Raw genomic sequence first — 12013 nt, 5'->3', positions numbered from 1 at the left:
TCTGAACAGATGGCCACTTGTGCCAACGTAGACTGTGGCAGGCACTACTCTTCTCTCTCTCTCTCTCTCTCTCTCTCTCTCTCGTCTGTTAACACAATTACCCCTTTTCTTTTATTCCACACCGGGTCCAAGCATATGCCAAGCAGACAACGTGCAAACGACAATCTCAGAACCAGCTGCTGTTTAAACGGGTGAAACTGTTATTATGTTACACTGTATCCTCCTCTGCTCCAGTGACGGGTATACTGGACATTCCTTTTCTCGTTTTTTTAAAGGGTTGTTATCCGAACACTGTGCCTTTTAGCCCTTAAAACTTTCCAAACTATATGACTTAAATGAGAACTCCGGTGTAAAATGTACTTTTATTGTAGTAAAACATGATAAAAAGTACTTACCTTTGATGAATAGCACACCTCTGTTCTCCCACAGCGTTCAGAGATCAAGTATTTTTAACAGTTTGTCCAAACACCCTTCAGACTGGGTGACACGGGGCATAATTTGCCCTGATAAATCGCTTTTTTTCACCCTTATCCAGGCTTCAAGTTGCTTCACACCTCCTTGCTAGAATCCAGAGAGCCCAGACATTTAAAATAAGGCATTAATAACTTAAAAAGTGCACGAGAAGCTTATTAAAAAAAAACACGGTTTACATCCTATAACACTAGCGTCAGCTCCGAGCGCCGCCATCACTGAATTGAAAATAACATAGGCATATATATACATAGACTCCACATAGCCTGCTTCCTGGCGCTGGCTGCTACACTATGCAGAGTCTGTTATTTTCAGTTCAGTGATGGCGGCGCTCGGAGCTGTAGCTAGCGTGGTTTCTAATAAGCTTCAAACTGTTAAAATTTCTGGATATCAGAATTTATCCTTTAAGGTTTTCACAGACTATTTGACTATTTATCATATTTTCCCAGCTTAATCACTTTATTTCTTCACTTTTGTTTATTTTCAGCCATGCATTTGCCTACCCTGTCACAGGAAGTTACATGACAGGGTGGACAATTTTGGCAAAAACTGGCTTTTAATGAAAACCTAGTTGAGCTACAGCTGCAAACATTTTGAATTGTTAATAGTGACCTTGTTCTGCGTAAAAGATGCATTTTAATGTTTTAAAATTATTTTATCTTTCTTAAAAATTTACCACAGCATGATGGGCAGCTTAGCTTATTATAGAGAATTATTAAGTAAAATTTATATAATCTTTATACTGTAAATGAATTAATTCACAGTGTTTGTATGAGATTTAAACGACTAAGCAGCTGACACAAAAGAAACGTTATATAGATATTGACCCACAACTTACCTTTATGTTTTACATCATCACTTTAATCCTCACTTTAACCCTTTGATGCACAACATATGCACACATAGAGCTTTTATTCAAAAAGCAAGAAAGGTAAAAAATAAAATAAAGTTGTATGATGATCAGAAACAAGTTAATTGAGGACAATCTAGAATTCTGAATGACATAAAATGAATGCGGAATACTAAATGGGGAGATGTGCACACAAAGGGGTTCAATTTAAACAGTAAGAAAGGAAAAAATAAAATAAGGAGGTTTGATGATCAAAAACAAGTTAATTGAGAAATACTTTACATTTTTAAATAATTAAATTAATTCATTGCAAATATATAGACAATTAAAACTCCCATGTTGCGCATCAAAGGGTTAAAACGTTGCTTCACAACTTTGCCTGTTTATTGGTTTGTCAAAGAGATTCAGTTTTTATTAGCCATTGAACTTTACAACTGAACGAAATGTACATTTCTCTCTATTATCCTATATAAATACATGGAAAGTCTCACTAAACACATATGTTTAGATGTTTATTCTTGTGTACTGAAAATTGTTGCATTTATGTGTTGCTTATATATTCAAATGTTCTTTATTATTCAGGAGGTTTTTGTATTAAACTTACATGTATTACATAATTTCTCATAAAGTAAACAAATGGAACACACAGTGATTGCTTTGTATCTTGTTATAATGGTAGTAACAATTGTATACCCTAACCTTCCAATGTCCAGTATGCCGTATATATAATATGGCATACTTTTTGCCATTTAAAAGTCTGCAATGATTTAATAAATTAATTTAATCAGCTTTGGGACTTTCAGCAGCAGGGGTTTCACTGTTTGGCCATGGTATACATTTGAATGCAGTTTTGGAAGTGGGCGGTGGTATTCATTCGAGGTTTTAAAACAATGATGTACACTTTGGGTAAAAAATATCCACTAAGTATTCCAAGCACACTACAAAGTACAGCAACCACCTCCAGTGCCATAGTAAGAGTCCCTCTGTTAATGGTGTAGACAGTGAAGAAGCTGATCCAGGAGATCATGTAGATCATGATGCTGAAGGTAATGCACTTGGCCTCGTTGTAATTGGCTGGCAGGTCTTTACCCATGTAGCTAAGGCAAAAACAAGCGATGGTGAGCAGAGACACATACAGAATCTCCACAAACGATCCGGGAGAGAGAGTGTTACTGCACTCTAGAACGATGCTGTCCTGGTACAGATCATAATTCTGGGAGGGGTACGGTGTGAATAAAACCACATGGAGGACAGAGATAAGGAACTCCACTGCAGACGTAATCAGGATGAAGAACTCAGGGCCTCGGTTTTTGGCCCAGGTGTCATAAAACCTGGGAAGTTTAGAGGACCACTTGAATATGCATACCACCTGCAGAGACATACAAACACACTTGAAACACTTGGAAAAAAACCTATAATAATAGAATATAATAAAATAACAATATGGAAACTAAAGAATGCTGCACTGACCTGAAAATTAAATTTTATTATTGCATACAATATGATGTGGCACAGCCCTAACTGAGATATTAAAAAAAGAATTTTATCAGAAGTCAATTTGTAACAGAAGTCAATGATCCAGAATATCATGATAATAATAATGCACTCCAAATATCTCCATATATCCAGGATTAAAGTATAAATAATTGATAATGGAGAGAGATATATAAAGGGAAATGAGAACTGTGGGAATTTTTCTTTTGCTATAAACAGCAAAAACGCTGTACCCTGATGTGATAATTAGGGGTGGCCGATATTTCAGGGTATAATAACGTTCACGATTTTCACAAAATATATAAAAAATATAATTTATTGAATCTATATAATGTAAAGAAAAACCTATTTTCATTAGGCTTTAGAAGGATACATTTCCCAGATATTCCCAGAAATGCCCATTCTTAAAAATATAAAAGAAGATTGTTTGTTCTGCTCTTTTATTCTTTCTTATTTTCTTTCTTGGTTTTGGCTGTTGTAAAAAAAAGATGAATCACATACCAAGGTAATCCACAATGCTGAAACATGTTAAAAAATACTGATGTCATATTGATATCTGAATCAAAATAAAGAAAGAATAAAAAATGTTATGACATAAAACTAGTTCCTGTCCCAAGACATTTGGCATGTCAGGATGCATATATTACATTTAGTTAGTTTGAGCTCTCTCTGTTGTTGTTGCTGTTTGTGGGTAATGTAATTTGAGTTTGCTGTTATTTAAGGCATTACTGCAGCTCTTTTGATTTGGTAACTGTGAAAACTTTTTGATAAATTTAACGATAAAAATACAGTTTATCATACAGCCTTAATCGCAATCTTACAAATTTTATGTTGGTTGCTTTTTTCTGTTCTTTTGATTCAGAATTTTGCTTCAACAAGTCTTCAACAAATGTAAGTTTAAATGCTGATAAATATTAAAGACAGATTTTTTATGTAACAATAACTTAAAAAAGACCAATTTTCTCAATAATCTTCCCTATTCTACTCCTCAGAGATCCAGGCCCCTCTCACCCACCCTGCCCTCTACCTGCCCTTTCTCACCTGGAGGGAGCGAACGGTGACGCAGGCCAGGCAGATGGTGAAGCTGAGGAGAAAGAGGGACTGTTTGAGCAGGCAGGCGATTCTTGTGGGCACGCCGAAGTGGCACAGTGTGCTGCAGGACGCTGCAGTCATGGACAGCAGCATGAGCAGACAGGTCCTGCCCCCAGCGGACTTCACCACCGGGGTGCTGAGGTTGATCAGGAAGAGGAAAGCTGTGCCCACAGTGAGCAGCAGAGTGAGAGTCAGCAGGACCAGCAGAGCGTAAGATATTGGAGAATTCCAGGGCAGATACAGAACAGTCCTGTTCAGACACTCCTCGCTCTCAGCTGGAGACCACTGATCCTGCTTACAGGGCTGGCAGCTGGTAGAGCCTGGAGTGATACATGGAGTAAAACTGGTTACTGAAGATTTTTTCCCATATTCTCCAAAAATGCAATACACACAGCTCTGGAAAGAAATAAGAGACCTCCCACACCATCAACCCAAGTTAAACTGCTTGAATGTTTGCACCAGGAGTGGCATAATGTATCCAAAAGCAGTGTGTAAGACTGGTGGAGGAAAACATGTCAAGATGAATGAAAACTGTGATTAAAAACCAGGGTTATTCCACCAAATATTGATTTCTGATCTCCTAAAACTTTACAAATATAAACTTGCTTTCTTTGCATTATTTGAGATCTAAAAGCTCTGCATCTTGTTTTGTTAATTCAGCCATTTCTCATTTTCAGCAAATAAATGCTCTAAATTATATATTAGGAAATTGGGAGAAATGTTGTCCGTAGTTTATAGAATAAAACAACAATGTTCATTTTACTCAAACATTTACCTATAAATAGCAAAATCAGAGAAACTGATTCCGAAACTGAAGTGGTCTCTTAATTTTTTACGGAGCTATATATATAACAATACAGGATTTTTTAGTAAATGATCCACAATATGTGTTATATTAATAAATAAAATATTAATAAAACATTTCCATTCAGTGAAAACTTTATGAACTTTCTCTACCAAAAAGTTCTTATACACGTTATAAGATCCGCAATGGCAGAATTACAGACTGTGGCTGATTTTTTTTCCATGCATAACCCTACGAAAATTGATCTATTTATGACCACAAGTTTGCTGAATGACATTGAGCTGACAATGACATGTTTTAACACAACTGTGTATAAAGGCAACATATCTCACAAACAGGTTTGATCTTAAAATTAGCTTTAATTAAGCTTATTTATTTTATTATGCTCTTTATTAAGATGGCTAACAAACTATAATGTTATGCTAAATATAAATAGACTTATACAGATATAAAAATACAGTAAAATAAACTCAGAATAACGCTCAATGAACTTTTAATGCTTATTTATTATATGACATTTATTTTGACTTCCAACAGTTGTGAGAGTGATGAACTGTAGTGCAATGTAATGCAGTGTGTGCCACCTTGTGGTGATTTACAGAGCTACATGTACTGCATGTAATAAAGCCTGGATTATTTGTGGTCTGATTTTCTGTACAGCATTTCTATCATTTCAATAAGTAAATCTGCTTTTAGCTACAGTGCACCAGCGAATTGGAATTCTCTATAGGAAATGTTGAAGCTCAGCTCGCTGGGATTCACTAAATCATTTTATTTTTTTAGTTTCTAGGCACATCAGAAAGCCTGTGATTGTTTTAAATGAGTTTATCTTTTCATTTTTTTTAATTGCTTTAAAATTGTATTTATTTATTTATTTATTTATTCAGTCAGTTTTTTTGTTTTTATGTTTTAAATTTGATTCTTATGTTCTTAGTTCATTATTATTCATTTTATCATTTCTTATCATTCTTATCATTTTACTTTACTTTTACTATTATTATATTTTCTTCTTTTTATTTTTTTCAGATTCTTAACTTTTTATATATCAGTTTTTTATGCTCTTTTTAGAATTTCCTATTTTATCTCCTTTTCACATATTTTATTCATCTACATTAAATGTCAAATTAAAATGTGTATTTGTTCATTTATTTATTTTACTATTTTGTTTCTTATATTTCTTATTGGTAATTAAATATGTTAAATCCTGTTTAAACTGTAAATGCTTGGCTGCATTGTAAATGAGAGTCACCTTCAATGTATTTTTTTAATAAGGTTCAGTCATCTATTTATTGTGAGAACTGTTTGTTTACCAGACTTGTTGAGGAAAGTGGAAGCAGGGCATGCCATGCACTCGAAACAGCACTTATGTTGTCCAACCTGGAGCTCCCGATGACCATAGGGGCATTCTGGAGAACACTGTGATACAGTCACCTGAGAAATCAAACACACACAGAAAATGCACAGATGTTCACCCACGATGATCATAATCAATACATTCACAAGTTAAACGTTTTAAATATAACAATAAAGGAGAAATACACACACCATGGTTACGTCTGAAACCTCTCCTGTCCACTGAATCTGGGCTGGATCCACCTGAAAAGCAGGGGGGTCTGGGCTGTATGAGCCCACCACTCTGAATGCCCATACTTTAGACTTCCACGTCCACGTCACTATGTCATATCCTGTGGGTGGGTCTCCATTCTCATCAAAATACACGGTTGTGTTTCTGAGAGGAAATCGCACTCGCTTTAACTGCTGAAAGAGCTGAACAATTCAGAGACAAATAGAGTTAATAGGAAATTACATAAAATTAATAAGCTTTTTGTCTCTCACAGCACTCAATGACAAAAAAATAGACAAAAATATTGTATAATTCATGTATAATCATAAACACACTGACATGCCAAATCCATTAAGACAAGAACAACAGTATTGTGTCCCATGACATTTGTCATATCCACCTGACCTGTGGAATATGTGGAATAAGTGTAGCACCTCCTGCATTGATAGTGGTAGTGATGTTTGCCAGAATCTCTTGTGTGAAGGTGTAGACAACTCTATCCCATGACATTTGACATGCTAGCATATTGTCACTGTAACACAAAACCCTTTTTCCTTCAAAAATGTAAAATTTCAACTTTATAAAACATCTTAATCCTCTATTTATGATATTTATCTCTGTTGCGAATAAAAATCAACAGAAATACTTATTTGTTTTAATCACAGTTTTCATGCATCTTGGCATGTTCTCCTCCACCAGTCTTACACACTGCTATTGGATAACTTTATGCCACTCCTGGCGCAAAAATTCAAGCAGTTCAGCTTGATTATATTCCAGAGGTTTTCAATTTGGTAAAATCAAAGAAACTAATTTTTAAAATAATTGTATTTTTTTTTTTCAGAGCTGTATTTAGAGGACAATTTAGAGGACAGTGTAATGATCAAAAAAGTGGTTTGGTGGCTGAGAGCAACACCATACCACTGAGAATTAAGACTTTCAAGTAGAAGTAAATAAAAAAATATAAATTTAAGAGCATTTTAATTGTTCATTTTATCAAAACATTTTGACATAATGTAAAGGACAGCTCATAGATACCATAAAAAATAAGAGAAATGTATGTTTTTGTGCGACAGTGATGCATACATTTTAAAGCTTACGTTATATTCAAAATAATACAAACAAAATAGAGGTCAGTTTTCCACACAGGGATTAAGCCTAGTCATAGACTTTCTCCATTCAAAGCTCTGTGTAGTGCCTGTCTGAGAAAGTCTCAAAATGATCAATTGGTTCATTTCAAACTATAAATCTTATGCATTAAAAATACTGACCTGCCACGGCTGCACTTTATTCTTCAGGCATCCTCCTGACATACACCCGAGGGCCCCTCTCAGAGCATGCGCCACTGCGTACACCGCCTTATACACATTAAAAGAAGATGTAATATCATAATTCTCCAGAGAATAGGCTTTAGCTGCCATTGTGTACAGGTCTGTGTTCTGCAGGCATGGGACGACCATGTCAATCTCTGAGGAGTTTAAATCTCTGAGCTTAGATATAGCTTGGGTCTCAAATTCACGAAACCCCCCGAAAGGCATGTATTTGACAGAAACACCCAGAACTGTTCCAATAGTGCTGATTCCTGGGATTGCAGACACCAGGGTGGCCATGGACCAGTCCTCCGTCCCAATCCACACTTTACCCGTCACGTTCCTCTCGATAACAAAGGGGAAGAAGCCTTTGGCGATCCTCTTGCTGGAGAACACCACTATAGTGTTCACTTTGGTTTTAATGATGTTTCTGACCATGTCCCTCATTCTCTGCTGTGTGCCACTGTTCAGGGTGGGGATCACAGCCTGATAAGCGATGCATATGCCGTTATCTGATGCTTGCTGGGACAGACTCAACATTCCTTGCTGCCCATAAGAATTGTCGCTGCCAAGAAGTGCTATCCAGGTCCAGTTGAACTTGAGAAGAATTTGGATCATGGCATCGACCTGGTTCTTGTCGCTGGGGATGGTGCGGAAGAAAGATGGGTACTTGAGTTTGTTACTGAGCACTTCATTGGAAGCTTCATAGGAGATCTGTGAAAATGAACAGAAGAAAATTTACATCAGAGCAATAAATAATATAATATACACACCGAACGTAAATTATCTTCAATGTACCAAGCATAAACAATACAGTTCTGGAAAGAATTAAGAGACCACTGAAATAAAAATATTGTCATTTAGAGCATTTATTTGCAGAAAATGAGAAATGGCTGAAATAACAAAAAGGATGCAGAGCGTTGAGACCTCAAACAATGAAAAATAAAAAAAAGTTTTAAAAGTTCAGAAATCAATATTTGGTGGAATAACCCTGGTTTTAATCACAGTTTTCATGCATCTTGGCATGTTCTCCTCCACTAGTCTTACACACTGCTTTTGGATAACTTTAATGTCACTCCTGGTGCAAAAAAGTTCAGCTTAATTTGAAGGCTTGTGATCAGCCATCTTCCTCTTAATTATATTCCAGAGGTTTTCAATTTGGTAAAATGTGGTCTTTTATATTTTTTCAGAGCTGTGTATGTGAATATAATTCTGCATTATATATGCAGAACCCTTGAAACCAAACTTTTGAATATGACTGAAAATATCAATATTAATTGATTATGAATCCTAGCTCTCCAGTTTCATACGAACACTGTGTAACAATGCATTTCTCAAGATTTACTCTGAATTAACACATTATTACAAATATTGCTGAATATTAATTCTTTAAAGTCATTAAATAGCACAATTTAAATAAAATATTTAGCTATTTTCATAAAAATGTGAAGCTATTTAAATGTGTTCAAGATGTTATGTCCATCCTGTTGGGATAAAATATTAATAAATAGAAAACATATTAATAAATAAAATATTATTTTATTAAATATTTCTCATAGTGTGTCCATACTTAGTTGAGGTAAAACTTAAACTGTTTAAATAATCTTAGAAAGTCCCTAAAATTATCCACCCTGTCGTTAAAATCTTAATTCATCTTTTATATATTTTGAGGGCCAAAGGCCACAGTATTCTGATACTGACACAAATGTGTATAAATAGAGAGAGAGAGAGAGAGAGAGAGAGAGAGATTACATAGACATACACTATACATAGTGGCAACCATTGCTGGATTCTTTTTTCTCATACACCACAATATTATCACAATATAATAATAATACAAAAATCTTCTTCATCTCCTGTTCCTTAAACTGTAATATAAGTTAATATAACACACTTACCTTTTATCACCTGCCTGTATATGAATCAGTACTAACCTTGTAACATATTACACAACATTTCTAAAAAATTAAACTAACCTAAACTAAACTAACACAGTATAATAATATTACAGGATTTGGAGAATCTACAGGTCACTCCATCACTGGGTCACTGGGTCAGTACGAGCACTATAGAGGTACCTCAGGTAGTAGGTAGGTGCCGAGAGCAGAAGCTGGAGTGAAGGCGAAGTCACTGCTGTCTGGACCGATGAGAGCCACCGCCTGGGGCTCCACTTTCACTCTGTTATACTGCTGAGCCAACAGGTCCACAGTAGCCAGAACACTGGCACTGAGGGAGCAAATGTCATACATCTGATATCCCAGAGTGATGCCTGGCAGGAGCTGTTCATTCCCAGCGCCGCTGTTGATCTCCTCCACAGCATATCTCAGAGCCTGCACCAAGTGGAAGCCATGCTTGTTATCTGTTCCTCTAAAGAGAGAACCCAAGATATTTCAGCAACAATCCGCCCAAAAACAATTTCAAGAATTCCATAAATTACAACAATTCCATAAATATACAGCTACACCACTTAAAAATTTGTTTCTTTGATTTTACCAAATTGAAACCTCTGGAATATAATCAAGAGGGATTTGTGCACCAGGAGTGGCATGAAGTTATCCAAAAGCAGTGTGTAAGACTGGTGGAGGAGAACATGCCAAGAAGCATGAAAACTGTGATTAAAGACCAGGGTTATTCCACCAAATAATAATTTCTGAACTCTCAAATCTTTATGAATATGAACTTGTTTTTTTTGCATTATTTAAGGTCTGAAAGCTATGCATCTTTTTTGTTATTTCAGCCATTTCTCATTTTCTGCAAATAAATGCAGAAAAATATTTTTTTTTGGAATGTTGGAGAAATGTTGTCCGAAGTTTATAGAATAAAACAACAATGTTCATTTTACTTAAAAATAAACCTATAAATAGTAAAATCAGAGAAACTGATTCAGAAACTGAAGTGGTCTCTTAATTTTTCCCAGAGCTACAAATTAAGACTAAACACTGCTCAGGGAAATAAAAAACCTGCAGACATTTAATCAATTGTATTAAAAAACATTAAAAAAAGCTGTAAAATAAAATATATCCACAAAAGTGGAAATTTGTGGGTTCAAGCATGAACCAGCTTATTGACCAAGAGCTGTCAACCAATATGTTCAGAGATATTTGTATCATAAGCTGAAGTTTGAATAAAAAAGTCAAAATACCAGTCAAGGAGTGTGAATTCTGACACATCACTGAAAAAAATCTGTACATACATAAAATAAATGTAATTGTAATGGATATATTTTATAATATTATAGAACCCAAGAGATACCCCTCATTAGAATCATAAACAATGAAACAGAAGACTTTTATTATATAAATATAATGTAGACTTACTCTCTACAGGTAGCCATACAGGGCGTAGCTGAGGTGGTCTGAACAGCGTTATGGAGAGGAAACATGCCGTGGATAGTAAAATCTCCTTTAAACTGCAGCCCAGCGCCATTACAGCAGCTCCACACACACACCAGCAGCACCAGAGTCCCAAACATCAGCTCCCCCATGATTCAGCCACACCTGCTCTTCACAGACCCCTTGCCCACACTCACACACACACACACATCCTCGCTTTTCTACACTCCATCACCTGCCAGGATTTGCATGTTCGAGAGTGTTAATGTCACAGAAAGGTGGATTTGCATTCAGCCATTTGTTTCTCACCATCATGTTTTCCTCTAAGAATAAAGGACTGTGTGCATTTCATAAAACATGGAAAAAGAAGGTTTGGCCTAATTCTGCTGTGGTATCATCACTGTTGTCTTCCATTTATCATGACACAATGTAAAGAACAACTGCTGGATTTACATTATACAAAACTCAGGTCTTGGAAATGAATACAATGATCTCCTAATTAGAAGTAATTTATAATGACTTAAAAGAGGAGAATGATTGTAAAAGCACAACAAAGCACAGAAGAAAAGCTACTTTTGGCAATGTCTTTTGTTAAAACGCTATATAAAATAAAATAAAACAAGTGTCAATTGTTTGGTTCAAGCACAAATAACCAAAAACACACAAAGCCAATTCTACAGATTAAACGCTGGTCATGGAAATGAATACAAAAATCACATAAGTAGGTACTTTACTTTTAATGTCTGTTGCTAAAAGCGCTATATGCTCTAAATATAATATATAGCCAATATATAGCTATAATCTGTGAGTTCAAATGTGAGTCGAAACACTGAGGAGTTACGACTATGGAGTAAATTAGAATTTGTAAAAAGATGCCCTTACAATTTTTCGCTCAATTGCTCTCAACCGACTGGCTTTTTAAAACCCTTTAAAAAGGTAAATTTGCATATGGTGACCTAATTGACGATTAGGGTCTTGTTAATGTTTAACCTTTTTCTTGTTGCAAAAAAACCCAGAACTAGTTTGCAAAAATAGCAAATAAATTATGCAGGTGGAGCTAATTTGTTTACCCTGAGCCAAGGATTCAGGAAAAAAGCA

General features: G+C 35.5%; 1 protein-coding gene across 1 annotated transcript; it reads right to left on the bottom strand.

Annotated features, from left to right (window-relative positions):
- Positions 1-1826: 1826 nt before the first annotated feature.
- On the bottom strand, positions 1827-11119 carry LOC103022653 (taste receptor type 1 member 1). The gene is made up of 7 exons (XM_007246328.4): positions 10901-11119; positions 9662-9950; positions 7545-8297; positions 6258-6479; positions 6023-6143; positions 3857-4227; positions 1827-2690 (listed from the first exon to the last, which is right to left on the bottom strand). The coding sequence occupies exons 1-7, from the start codon at positions 11065-11067 to the stop codon at positions 2136-2138; spliced, it is 2478 nt and encodes an 825-aa protein (XP_007246390.2). The 5' UTR covers positions 11068-11119; the 3' UTR covers positions 1827-2135.
- Between the last annotated feature and the right edge of the window lie 894 nt (positions 11120-12013).

This window comes from Astyanax mexicanus, chromosome 13 (assembly GCF_023375975.1).
Source record: "Astyanax mexicanus isolate ESR-SI-001 chromosome 13, AstMex3_surface, whole genome shotgun sequence".
NCBI classification, from domain to species: Eukaryota; Metazoa; Chordata; class Actinopteri; order Characiformes; family Acestrorhamphidae; genus Astyanax; species Astyanax mexicanus.
Note: the sequence above shows the minus strand (reverse complement) of the source record. Positions and strands in the feature narration are given on the sequence as shown.

Bases quoted from the DNA above. Each gene is read 5' to 3' on its own strand.
- LOC103022653 (XM_007246328.4), bottom strand. From the start codon at position 11,067: ATGGGGGAGCTGATGTTTGGGACTCTGGTGCTGCTGGTGTGTGTGTGG. The intron at 6,144-6,257 runs GTGTGTGTATTT...TTGATTTCTCAG, and splicing joins AGGTTTCAGACGTAACCATG to GTGACTGTATCACAGTGTTC. The intron at 4,228-6,022 runs GTAAACAAACAG...GTATCACTCCAG, and splicing joins CACTTTCCTCAACAAGTCTG to GCTCTACCAGCTGCCAGCCC.